Source organism: Chelonoidis abingdonii, chromosome 9, assembly GCF_003597395.2.
Source record: "Chelonoidis abingdonii isolate Lonesome George chromosome 9, CheloAbing_2.0, whole genome shotgun sequence".
Lineage (NCBI taxonomy): Eukaryota > Metazoa > Chordata > Testudines > Testudinidae > Chelonoidis > Chelonoidis abingdonii.
Window position 1 is genome coordinate 59,792,095 of NC_133777.1, and position 22,713 is coordinate 59,814,807.

General features: G+C 36.2%; 1 protein-coding gene across 15 annotated transcripts in view; it reads right to left on the reverse strand.

Moving 5' to 3' along the window:
- The window catches only part of TCF12 (transcription factor 12), a 356,426-nt gene that overhangs the window by 9,202 nt on the left and 324,511 nt on the right, over positions 1-22,713 (reverse strand). For 8 of the 15 annotated variants that reach the window (XM_075069603.1, XM_075069611.1, XM_075069610.1 and 5 more), the window contains 5 exons: positions 20,356-20,434; positions 14,430-14,503; positions 12,393-12,599; positions 2,529-2,643; positions 418-589 (listed from right to left, as the gene is read on the reverse strand). In XM_075069603.1, the coding sequence (XP_074925704.1) occupies positions 418-589; positions 2,529-2,643; positions 12,393-12,599; positions 14,430-14,503; positions 20,356-20,434 (647 nt within the window). Of the gene's footprint in view, positions 1-417; positions 590-2,528; positions 2,644-12,392; positions 12,600-13,382; positions 13,455-14,429; positions 14,504-20,355; positions 20,435-22,713 lie in introns of all 15 variants that reach the window. The other 7 variants (XM_075069601.1, XM_075069600.1, XM_075069602.1 and 4 more) reach the window with 2 other exon arrangements.

A 22,713-nucleotide genomic window follows, 5' to 3' on the forward strand; every position in this document is an offset into this window, starting at 1 on the left:
CTTGCCCTTTTTTATCATCCACTGCAGATCCAGTGCAAGTTTTGCGGCTAAGGACTTCTTTATCACTCCACTCCAAACTGTGATAATTATATAGCTGCACACTGTAGAGAGGACTATGATTAACTTCAAAACTGTGTAAAAATAAGATTTCAAAATCTTCTGCTGATTCCTCTGTGCACTATTAAAATGCCAATGTGTAAAAATACCATGTTCTGCCTACTAATATATGCACATTAAGTCAACATTTTAAAACACAAGCTTATTAATATAGGACAAAAAGGAAGCTTGGAGACTGAATCTAAGGTTACCAATGGTTTACATGCTCTCGCTGCTATTGGTAAGGACACAATTTGCAAAACAGCCAACACTTTAAAAAGAAGCAGAGTAGAGTTCTTTGCTGGTATACCAAGATCATACCTTGTTCTTCCTCTAGATGAAACTTTGATATCCTTTTGGGAGGATTCATCATCTGATTTCATGTCATCAGATGAGGGAGGTTCATGTATATTTTCATCCTTCTCCTTATGTTCTGACTTGATTTCTGCTGGACCTATGGCCACAGACTGGCTTTGCAAGCCACCTGACAATGCTGCAAACAAACACAGCTCAGTATAAATTATACTCAGGCGAACAGCCCCCCTTCATGCTGGAGAATATTTTATAAGTGAATCGCAAGCAAGTTACCACCTTGTTGTTTATTAAGATAGAGAAGGGGGGTGGGGCAAGCTTTAGAGAGGCCTGGAGGTTAGGGTGTAAGGTTGTATGGTGAGGAAGGCGAGACAGGGATAGGCAAGGAGTGAGGGTGGAAGAGGACTGGAGGCAAGTGGAGAAGGAGGTGGGCTAGGAGATCAGTGGGAGGACTGAGCAGTGGCAGTGTGGATATGAGAAGGGTTCAGGGGACGTACTGTACTTGACGTGTTGGGGAGAAGGTAGCAATCAAAAGGAGTGGCTGTCAGAGGACTGCATATCTGGCAGTAATACTGTAACCTTTTCATCTACCCTACTAACAAGGCACATGGAAGAGAACCATTAACCTCAGATAAATACATTCTTTGGAATTTATTAGAAAACTAATTCGACAGTATAATTGGTAAAGTTAGACAAAAATATTTCATAAGTTTGTGATTATGTCTCTGAATTTGACCAAATTCACTACTGTTTGTTTTTAACTCTTAAGGTAAGATGTACCAAATTCAACTGTTACTATATCATTTTCTCTGAAGAACACTTGATTTTAGAATTCACTCCCCAACCTCTTGCTCCAAAGTAGCCTAAACTTGTTGATCTTCAGAGCATGTTGCAAGATCATTTACTTACTCTGGCCTTTGGGAAGGGTTGAGATGCTTGCAGGTGGCTGATGAGTTTTTACTTTCCTATATTCAGAGGAACGTCTGGTAGATTTATGTTCATTCGGGATTGATCTGGTTTGACTATCATGCTTTAATCTTTGAGTTTTGTATATTTAAGCTACAGGCAAGTGCCTAGAGCTTTCATGTATCAGCACTCTAATTGTAAACGGAAATGATTTACAGTACTGAACAAATCAGTTCTATCCACTGTTATGCATGAAACCTAGGTTTAATGCTCCATACACAGAGTGTGAGGCTCTGGGAAGATTATTTAGTATTTAGTGAAAAATGTTGCCTAGGAAATACAATGACACAAGACATCTGATAGAGAATACTGGATTGCATTTCAGGAGTATTATTTAGCATACAATTTAGAGGTTTGGTGAAAGCATACATCAGCATGCAAAAGCTTGAGTTAGGATTAAGGTAGCTTCCTGCACAGGGAGAAGTATACATCAGCTATTAGTGATAGAGCTGATGGTGCAAAAACAGTGGAAAAGAATGTAAGCAGTTATTGATCAAGACTCCTGTATCAGAGCTAGTCACAGCACAACTATTTGCAATCTAACAAGGAGAGCTGACAGAATAAGGAGGGCAGGACCGGATCTAAATGATGCTTTTGAGCTCAATATATACTGATGTATTTAGTGCAGTAAGCAAATCCTGCACAGTAAGTATGAAATGCAAATCCCAAACAGCACAGGCATGCTGGTGCATGAACTGCCTTCTTTTATATGGCCTACTTTCCAAGCTAAGAATTGAGGCAGTCTCCCCACAGCATTTTAAGGCTTTTTGTCTTGGTCATGTGTTGAAATACAGGTTTGTTGTGTATTATAAAAATCACATGTCAGACTCCTCTGGCTGATTTACAAATGGCAACCAAGCACTGCAAAGAAGTTCTAGCCAGTTCACTTCAGCTGGGAGAATGGTGGCTGTGATGTGAGGTCTCACATGGAATTTGGATCAGGGAGTGGCATGAAACAGGGTTACACCTGAATTCCTGTAAGAATCCAGAGCTTGGTGAAATTGGTAATCAACAGAAACTAAGTCATATGTCACAAATTATGTGCATCATCCATCTTATCTATGTATTTATGCATATTTACCTAGATCTATAGCATTCTTGTCCTTGGATTATTAAAAAGATTAATTTACCACTAAATAGTACAGTACAGTTACCTCTGTAATTTTCTTGTGTTTTATGATTTAGTTCTGTGCTCTGAGCAGACACTGTACTGGGCAGGACTGAATGGTTGCTGTTAAGGCTGACACTTTCTTCCCGATGAGTTCCAGCCTAAAGCAAAGAAAAGCAAAACTGTTCCCATCAACAATTTAATCCAAGGAAATAATCCACACTGTAAATTTACACTCAACATTGATGTAAAATACAAGGTGTTTCTACAACAGAAAAACAACACCTGTAAGTATGTTGATAGAGTCTTAAAGCTTTTTTAAAAATCTAGAATTGTAGTCTAAAATATTGTGAAATGAGACATTAATATGGACATACTACATAAGGCAGATTTTCTTTCAGGTGAAATATTTGTAAACTGTTGCCTGGTCCTTTACATAGTATACAAAGTATTCCAAAATGCCACACTTCGCAAATCCAAGATTAGATCTACTGATGGATCAACTCATGAATAAAACGATGCATGTGCTTAAGTGTTTGCAGGATTGGGGCCTTGAGTTATGGGTCAGCAAAGGAAACCTATAGCTGAAAGAGACTATATATTGGACTAAACCAGGGGTTCTCAAACTCGGGTCCAAACCCCTCAGGGGGTCACGAGGTTACTACATGGGAGGTTGTGAGCTGTCAGGCTCCACCCTAAACCCCGCTTTTCCTCCAGCATTTATAATGGGGTTAAATATATAAAAATGTCTTTTTAATTTATTGGGGGGGGAGGGTCATCACACTCAAAGGCCTACTATGTGAAAGGAGTCACCAGTACAAAAGTTTGAGAACCACTGGACTAAACCACTGGATTACACCATACTGGATTAGATAACTGTTCCAGGCAGTGACCAAAACCCGATTATAATTATACAACAGCCTAGCACATTTTCAGAGTCATACCATGGAACAGGATTTTTTTCCCTAAGGCATAAGATTTGATTTCCATTGGATCTGCTTTAGTTTGCGTAGCTGTGAATTTTAACAGTCATAAAATTGTGTTCTTTAGATTCCTGCTGAATTAATGGTCTTGACCTCATGTGGCAGGGATTTTTTAAAATAAGCTAAACCCTTGTTCTTGTTTTATGAAGCAAGATTAAAGAACACAATCTATTTTCACAGTATCTTTATTCTATATACCTCAATAAGTACTCTCATTCTCCTCCTTTCAAGGCAAGTATGTTAATATCTATCAGTCACATTACAGTATGTGATCACATGAAAACACCAGTGTCTCTATATTCATTGTCCCTCTCAGGACCTTTTCAATCTCTACTCTTTCTTAAAATGAGGTGACTAAAACTGAACCTACTTCTAACAGCTGGGGGTCTAAAGATGAGTAGTCTTAAAAAAATTAATTCAAGTTTTGCATGAATTTGGACTAATGCTACTTAACATCTATGTACATGAATGAAGGATATATACACATTTAGATTTAGCAGGTAAATTCATTAGAAAACTGCTAGCCAGTAAAGAAAACTCTTCATTGCTATCCATTTAAACACTTTTACCTTAAAAATTTACATTTTTAAAAAATTTATTAAGAGGAGATGATGAGAAATGCAACCTGAGTTTAAAATCATCTGGAAAACTGGTTTATTAAAGCTTCTAATTTCGTGACACACAAGCCTTGGGAAACATTCAGTTTTAAAACAAAAACCAAACTAATGCAATTAACAGTAAAAAAAACTAAGGAAAAGACCAAGGATACCATCATTATTTTATACTTACAAAAACTGGCTACAGATGAGGCTTTTATTGCAAGAGTAGCAAACATGTCAACTAGAAGATTAAACCTTTAATTAAATAGGTTTATTGCCTGGAGTTACACATGAGAACCACTGTTTTTCAATAAATCCTTCAATCCTAGTAAACTGCTGAGCTTTGAATCCCTCTTGAGTAATTAATGCAGCTTTTACCTTTCATGTCTTAGTATGGGTTTTACCCAGAGAGAGATAAACACCCTTATGCAAGTTTATCCTTTGTTTAATATACACTGTTTTCTATGAGCTAACACACAGGAACAAGAAAGGAATAATAATAATAATAATTAATAATAAAAAAGGTAAGCAAGCAAGCTAATACCAGGTCATTCTGGTCTGTTATTTGTATCTGTTGTTTTGTATCCAATAATCCCTCACAGAAAGCAAAATAGCTTGGCACTATTTACAGTATTTTCTGAGAATGTGCATTATCTTTCATATGTACTCGTGTTTATTTATGAGAAAAGTTCTACTGGAGATACAGTCATCTCAATCCTGCTCAGACTGCAGCCAGTGCAAATTCTGTGATTGATTTCAGTGAGAGCAGTGGCAGCCCCAGGCTCTGAAAATTCAGCCTACAATACAAAACAACCATCTCAAAAAAAGAGAATGTGAAACTCATTCTTAAAAAAAGTTTTTAATATGAGACTTTATAATATACTGCCCGGAAGGTTTTGTGCCTTTTTTCATTTTCCTGGTTATTCTTAATCTTAACACATGAGGGTGCTTTTATTCAAGCTACAGACATCAAATGTCTTCAAGGGCAAGTTAGCTCCAAAACCTATTTAAAAAAAACATCTTCAAGCAATGTACAAACATAACATAACAGCTGCCAGATTCTTGGCAACTTTAAAATCTAGGGATGATCTAAAAATGACAGAACAATAGATCAATTCTGACAAATTCAGAAAATAGATTGGAAATAAAAAAAGCTGAATCTAACACTACATTCCAGTACCTGGTAGTACATGCACACAAAACTGAAGCAAACAACTGAGGCTCATGAGCTTCGTAGAAAAATTTTACTTCAAGTATTTCATATTATTAAATTGACCAGCACGAGACCAAAATGAGCACATTTTTGATCTCAAGTGTGTGATGTAAACTGAATGTATTAGACAATTTTAAAATCAAGATTGGATGTTCTTCTAAAGGATCTGCTCTGGGAATTATTTTGGGGAAGTTCTATGGCCTGTGCTATAAAGGTGGTCAGAGAAGATGAGCACAATGATTCCTTCTGGCCTTGAATAATCAACTGAATTAAAGTTAACAGTGAGAGATGACAGTTGTACATAGTTGATTAAAACACAAGTTATCAAGAAGAGTACAGGTAGGTGAACTTTAATTAACTTTAATTTAATTTAAAGATAGAGCCCCAAGGAAAAATGCTTTAGATCCAATATAACAACAGCTTAATTTTATAAATTGTACTCTGCTTCTCTCTCTCTCACAACTTTCATATTAACCAGACAAATCACCCTCACACACCCAAACACTGGAATTCTAATTAAAGGACTGATCCTGGGAAGGTCTCAGTCAGAATCTCCTAAAAGGTGCCCAATGCCTTAAATTCCCACTGACTTCTATGCACATAGTTCATCAAAAGGCTTGAGCTCTCTTAAAGAGATGTGAAAAGCTTGCAGCCCCTTAACTTTACTTCGTAACTGAATCCTAACTCAAATGATTTCACCTTTTCATCCCATCAGCACTTCTAATGCTTTCTTTTGGCGGGTGTGTGTATGTTTCCCCTCTTTTTAGTAAATGAACACTGGGTATATTTTTAAAAATAAACACTTCAAATACGGATCCTTTGTTAAGACTTTGCAGTTCCCCCTAAGTCTGTTTCTGTATGTTTTTTTGCACTGTAGCTACAAACACCAGTTACAGAAATACATTTAAAATATTATCTTCATAAGAAAAACAAAAGTATTTGCATTGCAGTGGAAGTATTTCCCTGTATTTACACATGTATCACAAAGCAAAAAAAAAACACAACAAAAACCTCCACCATCCTGTTACATCATACTATAGCAGAATGGGACTTGTTTGAAGCACGCAATCTGGAATATTTCAGCATAATGAAGTTAGCAGAACTCTTTCTTTGTAACTTGATTCCTCTCACAAATGTTTCTCCTCTATTTCCTGAAAAATTTAACTTTCACAGTCACTGTTGTCCTTTTTAACCCTTGCTCACCATATCCCTCAAGCTTTTACTCTAATCTTTATACCACATTAGAATGGGACTGTCCACATGCACAACAGGTGTACAAACAGTTCTTTGTCTCAGTAGAGCACCCTGCTCACTAAGGCCAGATAGGATGGCGTTTTAATTGTTCGGCTCATTAGCATACAGCTGACAGCCTGCTATTTGAGTGAGGAGGGTTGATCCTCATACAACACTTGTCTAAATTTCAATAAATGTGAACCTTCTCTTCAGAATAAAAGTCAGACTCCAAAATATGACATCATCTTGCCTTGTGGATTCTCCTTCTACTTTGCTATACGTACGCTATGGCACTCATGGAGGGACTTGTTTGCATTTAATTAGACCAATGGGTTTAGTTCTCACAATAGAAAAACGTTAAGTCTAATGAGTTACTCCACAGTGAGAAGAATAAAACAATGGGACATGATGAAAAAAACCTGCATATGAGTAAAGGTGAACTAATTCTAGATCTCATTCAGTCTAGCTGTTTAAACAACAGTGCATGGATTATTGATGATCTCAAGTACATAACTTTAATCCACATCTTGATTATTTATTTGTGCGTCCCGAGGCAATTCTCCTAATGTAGTTTATTGAAAGAGGTGCTCTACTATAATTAAGGTGGTGCCAGTATGTCCATTATAATAGATTTGCAGGATTTAATTTTTTCAAACAAAAAAGGATTGTTCTGAACTTTAACTTAGAAGTTTTCATGTTTACTTTTAAGTAAACCTTAAAGATACTTCAATTTCTCTTTATATTCCATTTTTATGTATTGAAATCAATTGACCAAGACATGCTTTATGACTCTGTAGACGAAAAACAGTTTTAGAAAATCTGGGAAGCAATCAACCTAAAATATAATACAAATATTTTAATATTTTTCAAAGTAGTTTAGGTATTTACCATGTGTGGTAGATACATTACTTTGTTATCTATACAAAGCACACAATCTACCACATATTTTCACTACATTGCAAACACAAAAGCTCCCAAAGACACGCTGAAATCTATTGGGTAGATGGGTTTTTTAAAAATGCTCTTTAAAGTATTTATATGATATAGAGCAATTATTATGGTTTACTGAGTGAATAACATTTATTTTAAAATGTTTCTAAATACAGGCATACATAGATAATCCATTCATAACATGTATGTAAACACTGACTACTTAATCTAAAGTTTCATATTGTCAAATTTTTAAAAAACGCGTTTGCAAACTGATTTGGATTAACCCGATATGATTTATGAATTTAAATGGTAGGCTGTAGTAATTCAAAAGGGCCATAGAGAATAGTGGATTTCTGCAGAGTATTTTTGATGATATAATTAATGAAAAAGTAGATGAAACATAAAAAACTGTATTAGACTATCCTAAGTGGGGAAGATTTAGAATGATATGTTGGGAAAGAAACCCATCTCCTGTTAAGCATAGTTTTGCTTCACATGCTTCACTCTAAATATTAAATTCAAACCATCAGGAGGCATAATTCACAAAAGCTGGGAAACTGAGAATTAGTCTTCACCTACATAGATAGGCCACAGAGTTGAGCTGGACAAATTATCAGAGGGGTAACCGTGTTAGTCTGGCCACGTCTATACGACGCGCCGTATCGGCGCATTACAATCGATTGCTCGGGGATCGATATATCGCGTCTCATCTAGACGCGATATATCGATCCCTGAGCGCGCTTACATCGATTCCGGAACTCCACCAAAACCAACGGAGTTCCGGAATCGACATGGCGAGCCGCGCACATCGATCCCGCGCGGTGAAGACGGGTGAGTAGATCGATTTTAGATAATCGATTTCAGCTACGCTATTCTCGTAGCTGAAATTGCGTATCTAAAATCGATTTTCGCGTGTCGTGTAGACACGGCCTCTGTATCCACAAAAACAATGAGGAGTTCGGTGACACCTTAAAGACTAACAGATTTATTTGGCATAAGCTTTCATGGGTAAAAGTCCCACTTCTTCAAGTGCATGAGTTTTTTACCCACAAAAGCTTATGCCCCAATAAATCTGGACTAAATATTTTTTGAACTACATGACCTGGTCAATTTGGCCACAACCAAGTTTAAACTATGCTGAGTGCAGTTGTTAAACTCAGCAGAGACAGCTGATGGAGCTCAGGAGTCAAAATTCTACACTCAGGCCCAATTCCACAAGTTGTTCCATGTGAATATAGTCTCTATAGAGTTGCACTGACATCAGTGGAGACCTGTTCAGGGACAGGGGTTGGTCTGGACAGAACAGCTTGCAGGACTGGGGCCTTAAACTGCCCTTTGGTGAAAAGGTATTACAGCAGATATGGTACATCCTGCAAAGATCACCCACTCTTCAGAGATTCCTATTGTACTTGGGAACAACAGAGTGAGCTAAGAATTGATTTTCATCCTTAACTCAGTTTCCTGGCTTTTATCAATTCATGCTGTGCCCTTTCCATTATATTACAGACCAGTAAACAGAAAACACACTAACTGGTTTGAATAAGAACTGAAGGAGTATTTCTTCCTGTTTACAAGGAAATATTACATGAAATAAAAAACAATCCTCTGCAAAGGCCATATAAAATTTGATGACTTTTAGTTATTAAAACATTTCCTTGAATAAAGACCACAGTAAGTGTAATGAACAGCCTTGCAAAATAGAAACCAAGGACATTCAGAGAGCAGGAAATGAAGCCAACTGGAGTTTTAAAATAAACCTGGCTCAAAAATTAAGCAAATGTTAAAATAAAACCATGTCTGGTTACAGTAATTACATAAAAAGGAGTTAATTTACTCATTTCCTAGCTTCTTCTGCCAAGATCATCTTCTAGGGAAATTTAATTTATTATTATTATTAAAGAGCTAAAATGTCTTGTATTCAGATTTTGCAAAAGATGAGATTTCATTTACTGCTAAATCCAGATGAACATAATTCTTTGGGTAGAGAAATATATTCCAAATCATAAAAACCTTATCAATGTTGATTTCTTCTATTAACATATGCATTTTGTTGGCCGATAAAAGCTCATTATTTCCTTAATATAAGTTTTATGGAAGGTTCCACCAAAAACATAACAAAGAGATAATTAGTTACTAAACAAGCAAACAAAGGCCCATCTCTTAAAACCCAGTACACACGTCACATAAAACTCTCTCTCTCTCTCTCATTAGAATTCTTCCTCCTGTTTGCTTGTACAGATACCATTAAAAAAAAAGAATGGTAAAATAAATAAAGCTTTCCAAATGAACAGATTGTTGAATACTGTGTCTATGGCCTTCCTTTGTATATGTATGGACCATGTACATTTTGGTCATTACTGTACTAATGTTAAAAAAAAGCCAGTCATGTACCACTAAGCCTAGATGCCAACCCCTGCTATGCACATGTGCGAAGGCTACACCCTGTGACCTGCTGAGTTCATTCAATTCCAAGTGACATCACAGGGCGTGCAGCAGGTCGTTGGATCAGCCATAAATGGGTGATATTCTGCTCTTTGTTGCAATAAATAGGGTTACGCTGGTGTAACAATGAAACAGCTTCAGCTGAATGACATTTCAGTTTACCCAATTTTCAAGACAATTGAAAGGAGAAGACAGAGTGCTTTGACGGAACTTTGGTTCATGCACTCAGGCAGCCTGGAATACAAAGCGAAGCATGCACTTTCTTGTTTTCCTGCCGTAAATTACATTTGTTGCTTTATTTTTTGTTTTAGAGGGATGGATAGCAACTCTCAATCAAAAATAAAAATCCAGTACAGTATTACAGACCCAGTCTACAATCACCACACTGCCGTGCTTAAACAATTTAAGCCGAAATCCTGAGGAGCTGTTTTATAATATAGTTTGGCCAGCAATTTTCCATTGGTACATATTTTGTTAAAACTTTATAAAGCTTATCCTAACCTACTCTAGAACACAATTAAAAAAAAAAGCATTTTAATACACTTTGGCATCACCTACACTTGACTGACTATGTCCGGTTTAGTGGGAAATTCAATATGTTTTTAACCCATATATGGGGACAAAATCTGCTGTTGGTTACACTAGATTTATACCCGTAACCAAAAGCAGCATATGAAATATGTTGCTCAAGATCTTTTGTTCAAACCCTATTTTTCTCTTTTAATCCCCCATTTTCTTTTCGAAGTGGTTAATTTGTTACCCCTCCACCCTTTTGAAAGATAACTTCACAAGAGAGCAGGGAATTTATTTTCCTGCTCTACAACAGCAGTCATATTCTATATACTCTGATACAGGCTAAGATGCTTTATGATGGTGTGTGGCATTTCAAAAAATGTGCAGATTGTTTGAGTGTCTTTAGGGTGGGCAGATGTTGCTATGGCTCAACATAAATAACGGCACAACTCATACAGAAACAGGAGGATATACTAACCACATAAACAAATTCAGAGTGAAGAGAAAGAAGATCAGAAGGTTTCACACCTCAGACAGAGCAGAGCAATCTCCTTTGCTAAAACAGTCTTGCAGTTTCAGAGACACACATTATTTCAACTAAAAGCACTACAGTTTTCCACAATAATGCTCAACTTCAGTCTCTATATATTGGAATACCATAAAATTCTCCCTTTTACAGCATTCCTTAACTGCATGGGCAACATAAAGAAGAGAGCATTCTAATTTCAAAGGATTTATACATAACCTGCTTCATTACTTAAAGCCTATTGTGAAATGATGGGAATGCCTGAAGTTGCATGTGCTGCTGAAAATAAAAACAAAAAACCTATTTATAGGAAAGTAACCAGCTTCTTTTGAGGTTTACTGCACTGGCTCTAAAATTAATATAAATGGATATCTGACCTGTGAATGGGGAAACCTGGAACTAATTCTGTTTTATAGAATACAAACCCTTCAGCAATTGGGGTACCTAATTATTTTGATGATAGGTGAAATTTCACCTTGATCACACAGCACCCAGCTGTGAATCTATTTTTTAATAGAAAATTTCACAGCATGTAACCCGTCTTTAAAATTATGATGTAAACATGAAAACACATGGCACACCATAATACGCATTTTTAAAAACTTTTTTGTTTAAAGCTCTTTTTGGGGAGGGGCTGGTGAAGGAAGCAAAATTATGAGCAGACTTCATTTGCTATGTAGTGTGATGCTTTCAACAAATATTTTTGATCTACAAAGAAGTCTTAATGCCATTTTCCTCAGAATACTTCATATGTTTAAAAGAAACTAAAAAAGATTGAATTATTTCACTCTTCTTAAGGATTAATCTAAAACTGGTTTCCTCTTGATTGTTACTTACACTACAGCTGTGCTCAAAACCCGTTTTCATTTAAAGGAGAAAAAAAAGTTAACTTTTGAGTCTGTACACACTATGGTTCCACATTCCTACAGCTTCCTTCCAGTCTTCTGCCAGCATCTGCTATTGAAGACTAGTTCCAATTTACAATAAACAGCTTTTCCAGACCAGAACACTTGAAATTCTGTCCTTCTTGACTGCTTTTCCCACTCAGTCTCCCTATTCACCATTTCAAGGAGAAAACTGTTCTGCCAATTATTACACATCTGGAAAAAATGCATGTATAAGCTCAAATATTCTCAGCAGAAAGTCTCAGCTTTCTGCATATGGTCACAAACAGGATTTTATGGGCCACTGACCAGGCCAAAGTCTTAAGTTTTTCTTCTCCTTCCCCCCTGTGCCCCACCCTCAAAGTGCCCTCTAATTGGAAACCAGTAGCAGGTGCAGCAGCCTGCCATTTCTTTTTTACAATCAGTGCATCTTTAGTATTCTTGATAAATTTCACTGAAAGTGTACATTGCACAAATTTCAGTCAAGCTTTAACATTTTAGGCTGTACTATGATTTAAGGAGATTAGAAGTTAACAGTTACAGACAAAACACTTATTTATTCATGTGTTTTTAAAAAATATTACCATTGAAGCTTGTCGATTGGTTGTTACGAGGCTAGATGCTCCATAATTTGAGTTTAGGCTTCCAATTGGCCCATTATGGGATGGCCCCAATAAACTATGTATATCTCCATGGCCACCTGACAGGCTTGTTGAAGGCCCCACAGCATGGTTTCGTAGCACATGGATGGCATCATCAAGTCTGTCCAAGCGATCCTCCATTCGAGACTGCTGTTGAGAGTTAAGAGGAGCACTAAAGGTCATTTATCATATATATCTGCTTAATTCATTATATTGTAATGGTTTCTACTTTGGGAGATATGCAAGACAGCAAATGAAATGCAAAATCAAAAAGAAAGGCTTCAAAGCACCTACAGCACTATAAATACAGAGGAAAAAGAATAAGATATCTAGAGATGTGAAATGAATGCCATCTCAGAAACAAAGCGATGGTTGCTCCTTAAAACAAAGCATACTATGAGGTCAATAATGCTATTTAGTTTCTACTACACAGCCTGAACAGAAAAAAAAATACAACAAGTAACAAAAAATAAAAAGCTTTGTAGTGCATGAGAAAAAATATAAAATCAGTATCACCTTTTAGATAACAATTCCTAAGGTAGTGACTTTTTTGAGGATATACGATTATAAAGGCTGGAAAAGGCTTTAGCCCAAGGTTTTAAGTGATTGTTTTCCAAATCCAGCTCTGCACAAATTCTGAAATGTTGTTATAAACTTCAGAAATTAAATGTATGAACATATGTTGGAACATTTTCCAACCCAGTAAATGCACAAGTTCTGTACACTGCCACAAAATAGTTTTCTATGTCTATCTTTATTATTTCTTTAGAGAAATAAGCAAAGATGATTCTGGTCTTGCAGCGCACTAGAAACTAAAATGGCAAAGTGTTGGAGGCAAAAGACTGGACACTGTGCTAATTTAAGATTTTAATAGGAATATGTAAGTAGAATTAACCGAAACACAAAAAGGCACCATCTGAAGAGAAATAGTACCTCACAGACATCCTTTAAGAAGGACATTGCATCTTGCAAATGCTCGTGAAGTTGCTGCTCAACTCGATTTTTCTGGCAAAGTCAAGACAGAACAGGAAGCAAAGCACAGGTTAAGATTAATTCAAAAAAGAGGTGAGGAAACAGCTGATGTGCATGTCAGCATAAAATGTTAGTCAAGTTAATGCAACAGAGATCTGATTATATTAAGGTATGAAAAGGCTAAATGCTCAATACTGCAGTTATGTTAGCATTCTAAGATGCACATATTGTTTACATATAATTGCAAAATGTGTGAAGAAAAGGAAATTGATTTATCTTATATTTGTTTCTGTTAGTCAGAGAAAAAAGGAATTATATTTTTGAAAACTAGAATTATTAACAAATAACCAAAGCCTTGCTCAATATTCTATCAGTTCTTTTTTCCCCTTCCCGACACTGTAACAGCAAAGGAAAGACAGCAACTAAAACCCTTTGGAGATTTTTCAATCCTATTACATACAAATTCCCCCCATCTCCCCAGCACTGTAGTTTCTTCCCTGTGTTTTCTTCTGTATAAAAAGTCTGTCCTTTTCAGCACAATACAGTAATTAATGTTCCCCAATAACAATAAATTTATAATACTTAAACCTAAACATGCCCAATTTTAATACTTTAGTGATAGTGTAATGACAAAAAGCCCACAGGATTACCATGTAGAAAAAAAAAGTACATATAAATGCAAAGATATTAAATCTTTTACTTTATCTTTACTCTACAAAGTGAGCTTTAGATAAGAATTAGCTATGGGTTTGTGAAACGGTACTGGAATCTCATAACAGTGTTTTGGCACCAGCTGTCCTTAGCATAGAAGCCTGATGCCCAAGGAACATATGGTGAAAGATACACCCTGAGTGTCTTATATTGTTCAATTGAACCAGACCATTTGTTAGCAAAAGATTCATTTGTAATGATATTCTACTGTTATCATTAATGATATGCAAGATTTATACAAAAATGAACCTTCAAGTGTTAGCTAGAAAGTAGTATGTAGCTTCAAACAATTCTTACCAAAGAGTGGAGAGAGTTTTCATAGTTTGGAGATGAGGGAGCTTGTCCTCCAGTCCTAGACCACTGACTGGCACCTGCCAAAATTGTACAGGTTAACACATACATTTATGCACCGAATGAATTTTAACATAGTGAACTATAACATAATTTGTATGAAGACAGGGTAATTTAAGGGTTGGCAAAGGAGATCGAGTTTCTTCATTTTTCTCTGTAACTGACAATTTTTAGATAATGGTACCTGCAGGTTTAAATGTTTATTGTTGAGGAAAGATCCCAGCTACTGTTACTTATCATTATATACAAAGTTATATTTTCTGATTTTCAAAAAAGCCAGCGAACTAATGCAGTGAATTATACCTGTGAAGCTCCTGTCTCTTCCCAGTATCGTTATGATAAAAATGTTACTGAATTTTGTTTTAAATTAGTGATGTGTAATTATGCCCTTGTAGCAGTTATAAATAAACTAGTATATATTCTTAACTAAAAATCAGCTGGGCATGGAACTGAAGATAAAAATTGTTTTGGATGTTATTTCTCCATGACATCTCTCATTAAGTTGCACGCGTTACTTTGCTTAGTTTTATTCTAAATTAGTTTTTTCCAACTACTGCAGCTGAAATGTTTCTGTACACATTATGCATGTCACATTTAGGAAGCTAAAGATATATATCTATATATCTATCTATATATCTATATATCTATATAAAAAAAAATAAATATGATCCAGCTGTTATTTCAGATGTATTTAAGGTAAATTAGAACACACTTCATTTCAGCTGAAGAAAAACAATTCTTTATCTCTGCAGCAAAGTAGCAATTATATTCAAATTACCCATATTTTTATTGCAAGTTTAAAATATAAACATTCTAATCTGCCATATAGAATATTCACGACCATGCACAATTTAGGAATAAATAGGTATGAACTGCAATGACTGAAAAAGAACTTTCTAAACACAAAGCCTGAAGTAGTACACGTATTTTTCTCATCAGCTAATAATGCATCTTTTATAAAGACTACATGTATTTCTATGTCCATTAAAGACAGCTTCCTTTTAGCCGTACAAATGTAATAATAAAGCAATTACATTAATAAATTATGGACATACAATCCAAAACAACTCATTAAAGGAAGAGCCTGTGGGCTCATTCCTTTAATAACAGCCAGAGCTCTGTTCCTGGAAACCCGGGAAGAAGTTTAATAATGTTATATTTCCTTTGTTCAGTGATCCACAAACAGTTACCCTTTAAAACAACAGTTTCATTTAAGAAACGAACTTCATCCTGCACAACTGCAAAAACATCTCGGATATCTCCTTTCAAAGTTTAAGTTAAAATGAGGATCTCTGATTTCATACAAGCACCGATTTGCCATGACTGTACTAGGATTTTCTCTCAAAATAAATATCAGAGAATCAGCATGTAACCACAAATGTTCACCTCACTCATCTATTCCTGGTCTTGCATCTATTATCTCCTCAGCATTACCTGTCATTTCCTACTTTTGAGGATAATACTCAGTTAAATCTTAGAAAAATGTTGTCTAAATAGCTTTCAGAATTTTTAGGTTCAGCTCGAGGATGATAACGAAAAGTCATTTTAGAAGACAGCAACTTCTTATGGAAACCCATTAACTGCAGCTTTAACGAGTGCCAGTTACTGATAGGAGGGAATGAATACACCACTCCCTAAAGTAAGTGGTATTCTAAATATTAGTCAGAAAGGAATAAATAAAAGCAGAATGTAAACTAAAAACCTCAGGAAAGAAAGCAGCCTACTTATTTAATCAGACCATGAATCTTCTGAACCTGCACATATTCATCTAGCATTCAACGTACTACTACATTTTGGACAACAGAGGTGTTGTTCACTATAATTACGCCCAGAGCAAAACTATTTGGCTGGGACCCCTCACAAAAATATCTGAGTGCAACCTGCAGTTAATCATACTTCTGGTAATAATGGGGGACTTTTTAATATTACTGGTGTATTTTGTTTCCATGGCCATGCAGGTTGCCAGACGGCACTAATTTCCTGCTTGCCTCTCCCCACTGCCTCTTACAAAAGTTTGTTCATGAAATCTATCAGTTACATTAAAAGGCATTCTGGCACCACTACCCCTGCAATTAATAACTGCAGCTTTTAGTGCAGCAACCACATAGCAGCAGGAAAAAACAAATAAGCCAAAGAAGTGAAGATTTCCAGGGGTCATACATAACAATCTTAATGCTGTTGAATCATAGAATATCAGGGTTGGAAGGGACCTCAGGAGGTCATCTAGTCCAACCCCCTGCTCAAAGAAGGACCAATCCCCAGCCAGATTTTTGCCCCAGATCCCTATAATGTCCCCCTCAAGGATTGAACTGACAACCCTGGGTTTAACAGGCCAATGCTCAAACCACTGAGCTATCCCTCTTGTTTTCACCTTCTCAGCCAGCCTTCCCCAAATCCTTACCTTCCAAATGTATTTTAGGGCCAGCACTGGGCTATTTCCCCTCCCTCTCCCTACTTCCTCAAAGTTCATTGAGTGAATGCCTCCAATCCCAGAGGAAGAGCTTCTCAAAATGCCAGGGCTCCAATCATGCAAATGTGTACACATGTAACATTAGACACATGTACAGGTCCACTGAAGCCATGTTGAAAGGTTATGTGTGTAAGTTTTTGCAGGATAGGGATTCAATTTAGGCAAGGGAAGGTGAGACAGAGGAGTTACCACTGCTCATGATTTTACTGTTAGGTCACAACATTTGGTGTTTTTCTTAAAGCTCCAGCTCTTGGAGTCTTCTTGTTATGGTATCTCTCTTTTTTAAGAAATGAACATTTCTAGTCCTCGTTGTTGCAAAGAAAAGCTTGGGAATGTGCACCCAGAGGCTCAAAAGTCAGAAGTCAAATAAAAAACACTGAAGTTATTGTTTTAAAAAGATCTGTCGAGTTTTAAGGCAATCTCATTATTTCTGAAGGCTTGATCCCTGATCCCTAATTCGCAATTAAAGAATGAATGAGTTATGAGTTACCCAAGCCTAGAATAATTAGACTAATAAACAAACAAGGCCTTTTAATTATATAAAAAGAGAGAGGAAGAGAGGTGAACTCTAAGAATATCATTAAATGTGTCAGCAGCCATTTTAGATTTGGCAAAAAAACATCACTATTCATCCTATTTTACTGAAACTATTTTTTGGTTGGGGTTTCTTTCAACCACCAATTATAAGAAATATGAAGTGTTTTAATACACTATTCAGAAAACATTTTTTATTTTAGGATACGTTGTGTGTTTACTTTTTAATACTTTTAGTCAGTAATGGTGGTGGGGTTTTGTTTTTTTTGGTCCAGATAGAAAATGGCTGCCAAGAGTGTCAATAACGATAAATATAATAGTAATAACTCTGAATTTTGCCTCACTAGGTATGAGTGGCATAGCTGGGAATAGAACCCAGCATTCCTAATTCACAAGTGAAGGTAATTAACCACTGGAACAACTTATCAAGGGTTGTGGTAGATTCTCTATCACAAGCAAATTTAAAATCAAGATTGGAGGTATTTCTAGAAGAGATGCTGGTCTCTCCCCTGAAGAGGATCCCAGTGCTATTTGGTGGAACCTACTATAGGTTACCAATTAAAACCTAGAAATAAGGATGGAATCAGGTTGGGAGTACTGGGGGGGTTCTCCAGTCACTACAGAATCTAGGAAACAAGGGCAGTGGTGCTAGGGCAGAGTCGCAAGTACAGGGATTCAAGTCTCCGTTCCTCAAAACTGAAGGTTAATTCCACCAATGAATGTCATTCAAGAAAGTCTACAGTCTCACAAAGATCAGGAATCCCAATTTGGATCTTTTTCACAGTACCAGCTTTGAAATGTTGCACCTACTCTCCTCTACCCACAAAGCACCTCCCCTTTCACGTTTTGCATCGTTGTTAAAAGATAAAAAAATATATACTGCATAAACCTATAGGCTCTGACTTGCCATCTCAGCAGAACAAGAATACACAAGACATTTTTCTTCAACTGTAACCACTAAATCAAAGAAATGCATTAATCCCATCATTACACAGTTCAACATGCATTTTTCAGTTATTACAGAAAAAAACGCCTAAAGCAGCTGTTCAGGTATGCCGTGTCGGCCAGGAGATCTTCATTCATCAACTGAACGCACAGAAAATTAGCACAGCATCAACTAAATATGGCCAAAAGATTGGATGAGGTGAGTGCATTTTAAAGAAGTGTCAAGTTAACAAATAAAAAGAGTTTTACTGATTAGCTTCTCTAAATTACAGGACATTTGGAGTCAAGGACACTCCACAACTTCTGCTAGCAACAAATTTAAAAAAAGAAAAAGCCCTTGTTGAAAACTGGTCAATAAGGGAAAGGAAAATAAATGAGGAGTTTGTAATACATCAGATAACAGTGAGTGGGAAAATAGGCTGATGTAAAAAATTATGCCAATAATTTAGCAAAATCGTACTATGGGAATGAACAGGGTTAAAGTTACATCAGCCTGCCCATAATTCCAGTTCTTTGTTAAACAACAAATTTAAGTCAATGGGGCTTTCACAATCCTTTCTATGTACAGAACAGCTGTTCAACTTTTACTAGACAGCTGAGGCCACAGTGTCTGTGAAAACTGCAATACTCACTAATAGCTCTAAGCAGCTGCTCATAGTTCATCTCCACACTGGAATGCTTCTTACCAAATTCACAATACTAACACACAAAGTGTGGGGGACAGAAATGGCTGCAGTACAGAGTACGTATTTTGAAAACTGCAAGAAGTATGTTCCTCACATTATGAAAATGTTCATGAGAAATATGAATGAAAACCTGCCACATCCAAAAACTGAATGACTTCACAGGCTACTGTATTTTCACCACAGGGAACACACAACTTGTTTTTGAAAGCTACTCCACTATTATCTTGTATACTGTTCTGGAAAAAAAAAAAAAAAGATCACCGAGTACTGTTTCTCTCCAATGGTAGAGAAAAACATTTAATAAAGTACAGACTTTTTAATATGTCAAGTTTTACTATTCTATATTTACAAATAAGATTACTCTGATGTGATTTCTTCAAATTCCTAGTAAATGAGAATTTTTTTTAATAATTGGCCAAAGGCAGCATAAAATAATTATGCAAAAGTGATATTGGACTTATTATAACTTTAATAGCAACAAGTGTTTGTGTTATAAACAAGGAAAGAAATACATCAAGGTCTTCCCCTCAAATCTGTTAAATCTAGGCTTGGGAGGATTAAATTTTTAGTAGCCAGCATTTATAAATATCAATTTCATTACCCCCACGCACCCAGAGATGATCATCAAAATTTACAGACAGGCAAAGTAAAAAAACATTGCTTGAAAACTTAAAAGAATTTGATCTAAAGATATTTATTTTGTATATTTTGACATGATATTGACAATTCATGTTTTAATAGCTATAAAGTTCTAACTTTTGAATCTCAATGTCTACTGTAATTAAATCATTATTGTCTGAATCCCTACTCTGACTCCCTGATAATTTCCCATAACCATGAAAATTTAAATTGATAAAATAAAAAATGCTTCAACCCCAGATTTCATGCAAGTTTAAAAATGTAAACAAATAAACATCTTAAAAATGTTAAAAATAAACAAGATATAGCCATCAAAATTGCAAAAAACTAAAAATCAAATTCTGCCAAGACTAGTTAAATAAGACATAAATTAGACAAGAGGGTTTGGGTGAGGGTTTTATGTTTTTTTGGTTACAATCTAAACAAGTGAATACATTAATGAAAACCATTTTTAATCAAGGTACAATACTAGTACATTCTACAAACAACAGACTGAAAGTTTACTGTAACAGCCATATTGCTATTAGATATGCATGTGAAGTCAAACAAGGAAGTTTTTAAAATAGTAAATAAAATTTTGACAAGCTGTAGATCCTACCTGTGAGAGGTGATGGTGATCCAACTGGTGTTGATGGATTTGATGGAAAACTACTGCTGGTATGGTCAGGAGAATAAATCTAACAACAACAACAACAAAAGCATGTACACATATATCAATACATGTGAAAGCTAACAGTAAAAATAAAAATCTGTTGATTTGGATTCACTTTTATACTTTCAGTTGTCACCACTAATGTTAATTTGATTAAAAGATTAGCTCATTAATCGTAGCTCTGTTTTATTACTTGGAGTTTTAAAAACGGCCAGAGTCCGTAGAGCTTTCATTTTCAGGTAGTAGTCAAAACAAGCAGTGCTGAATATGCTTTTTTCAAACTACAAGAACTTTAAGGTTAAATTCAAGAAGAATTGTGGGAATCAAGTTAACAAGTCTACAGATAATTAATGAGGATAATGTATAAAAACTTCTTCAGGAAAATTTGGAGGAATAACTGTGACTCTCCTTTACACAGACAAAAGACCCTATAAAACTTGACAAATTATGTTTATTTTAAAAAAAATTAATCTTTAGTAAGAGAATACTGTGAAGAGGACTGAACTCTAATTACTGGTGCCATCTAAAAAATAAAATAGTCATCTGAAATTGTGCTGTTATTACTAACATTATTTTGCACATAAAGATTTTCCCTGATTGATTTCTAGACAAATAGCTTCCAGAATATATACATAACACAAAGTTTTGAACTTTTAAAGTTATTACTAACTTGGCAACAATATCTTTCTATGCTTTATATAATAATACAGTTGGGTAACATTGGACAAAACAGCAAATTAAATCTTTAAGTTTCCAATTAAAGTCTAAAATTTGTAAGCACCTTGAAATCTGTTCTGGAGAAGGAACTGGATAGGTCTAGGTACTGGTAATGGGATATGGAACATTTTTCTTCTAGGTCATGAGTTCAAATCTCTCACTCTAGGGCTAGCAGAGATGAAAATGTGTTAACCTTCAGATGGCTGTTTGGCAGTCTGAAACTCCTTTCACCCACTAGTTGTGACTTTGCACAAACGCAATCTGACATTTCAGTGGTAACTGATAAGCTGGAAGCTTGTGGATTAGTATAATATTTCCTGAGCTGTCAAAGCCAGGACTTTATGGGCTGCATATATTTTATTAATTGATGTAAGTATGAAAGACCAAGAAACAAAAAATACCAAAACCACACTCCAAGAAACCCCACACACCTCATTTTTGACATGTGAGATAGAAAATATATGTAAAAAAAACAGTATTCCACAGACCAATGACTTAAATGAAAGAACTTCAAATCAGTATAAAATTACAATTAAGTCTTGATTACACTGTCTTGCAAAATTTGCTATGTGAACTTTAAAAATTCCAAAGGAAAGGGTGGTATACAAAATAAATTCCATGTCCGAACAAAACATATCAAATTTTCTTTTGGCATGACCTTATCGCACATTAAGAGGTGAGGGCTGTTGTCTGGTTTGTTGGAAAAAGTGTGCGTTCAGTTAAGGGCTAGAGAACCAGAGAAGGACTTGCTGCAACAGCTTCAGACCAGGTCAAGGTGTGGACGCTGACCATCTCCAACACAAGTGACCGGAAGAGGAGGAACCATTTAGATCTATGCTGGTGAAGGAAAAGCCCTCTTCTACTTGGAGCAGGTGGAGCAGCACCCATCCTCCCACCCATGGGAGTAGTTAAATACCAGGATTTGTCATGATTTGCTGTGTGAATTATGCTAGTCGTTCCTCTCTTGGGGGGCTGGGAAGGACTTTTTCCTTCAGCACCAGATTGGCTAAGGCAATGTGGGGGCTTTTTGCTTTCCCAGAGCAGGTTGGAGGCTGAGCTGGGGTGAACCTGAAACGAGGGTTAGGCTGTGATGTCACAACTGATTATGTGGGCGTGGGGAGGATGCCCAGAACGAGTACTCTATAGGGAAGAAATATAACAATCAGATGAAATGGATTGGTAAAGAATTTAAAGGAGTTATTAAAAGAGTGGAAATGGGGAGGGAGGGTTGGGCTCCTATGGCTGGCATTGTAGGATCCAACATCTGACTTTATAGCCCCCCTTAACCCTAATTCAGGGGATGGAGGTGGGGACACAGGATGACGAAGTCCCAGCAGTGGGTTGGCTAGAGACCAGGATGGGTAAAGGGGGAGGGCTGACAGCAGCCTCACCCGACTGGGTATATGTAAATGATTATGAAATTACCTGCACTGCACACTTTTATCTGCTGGGTACCCCCAGACATTTAGGAATAAAGTTGCAGCCTAATTAAACTACATCCAGGACTTGTGAAGTCCGACTAAATTGACAGCAAAGTGCTCTCCAGTCGACCCCGGAACTCCAGCTCCTCAAGAAGATTAAGGTAAA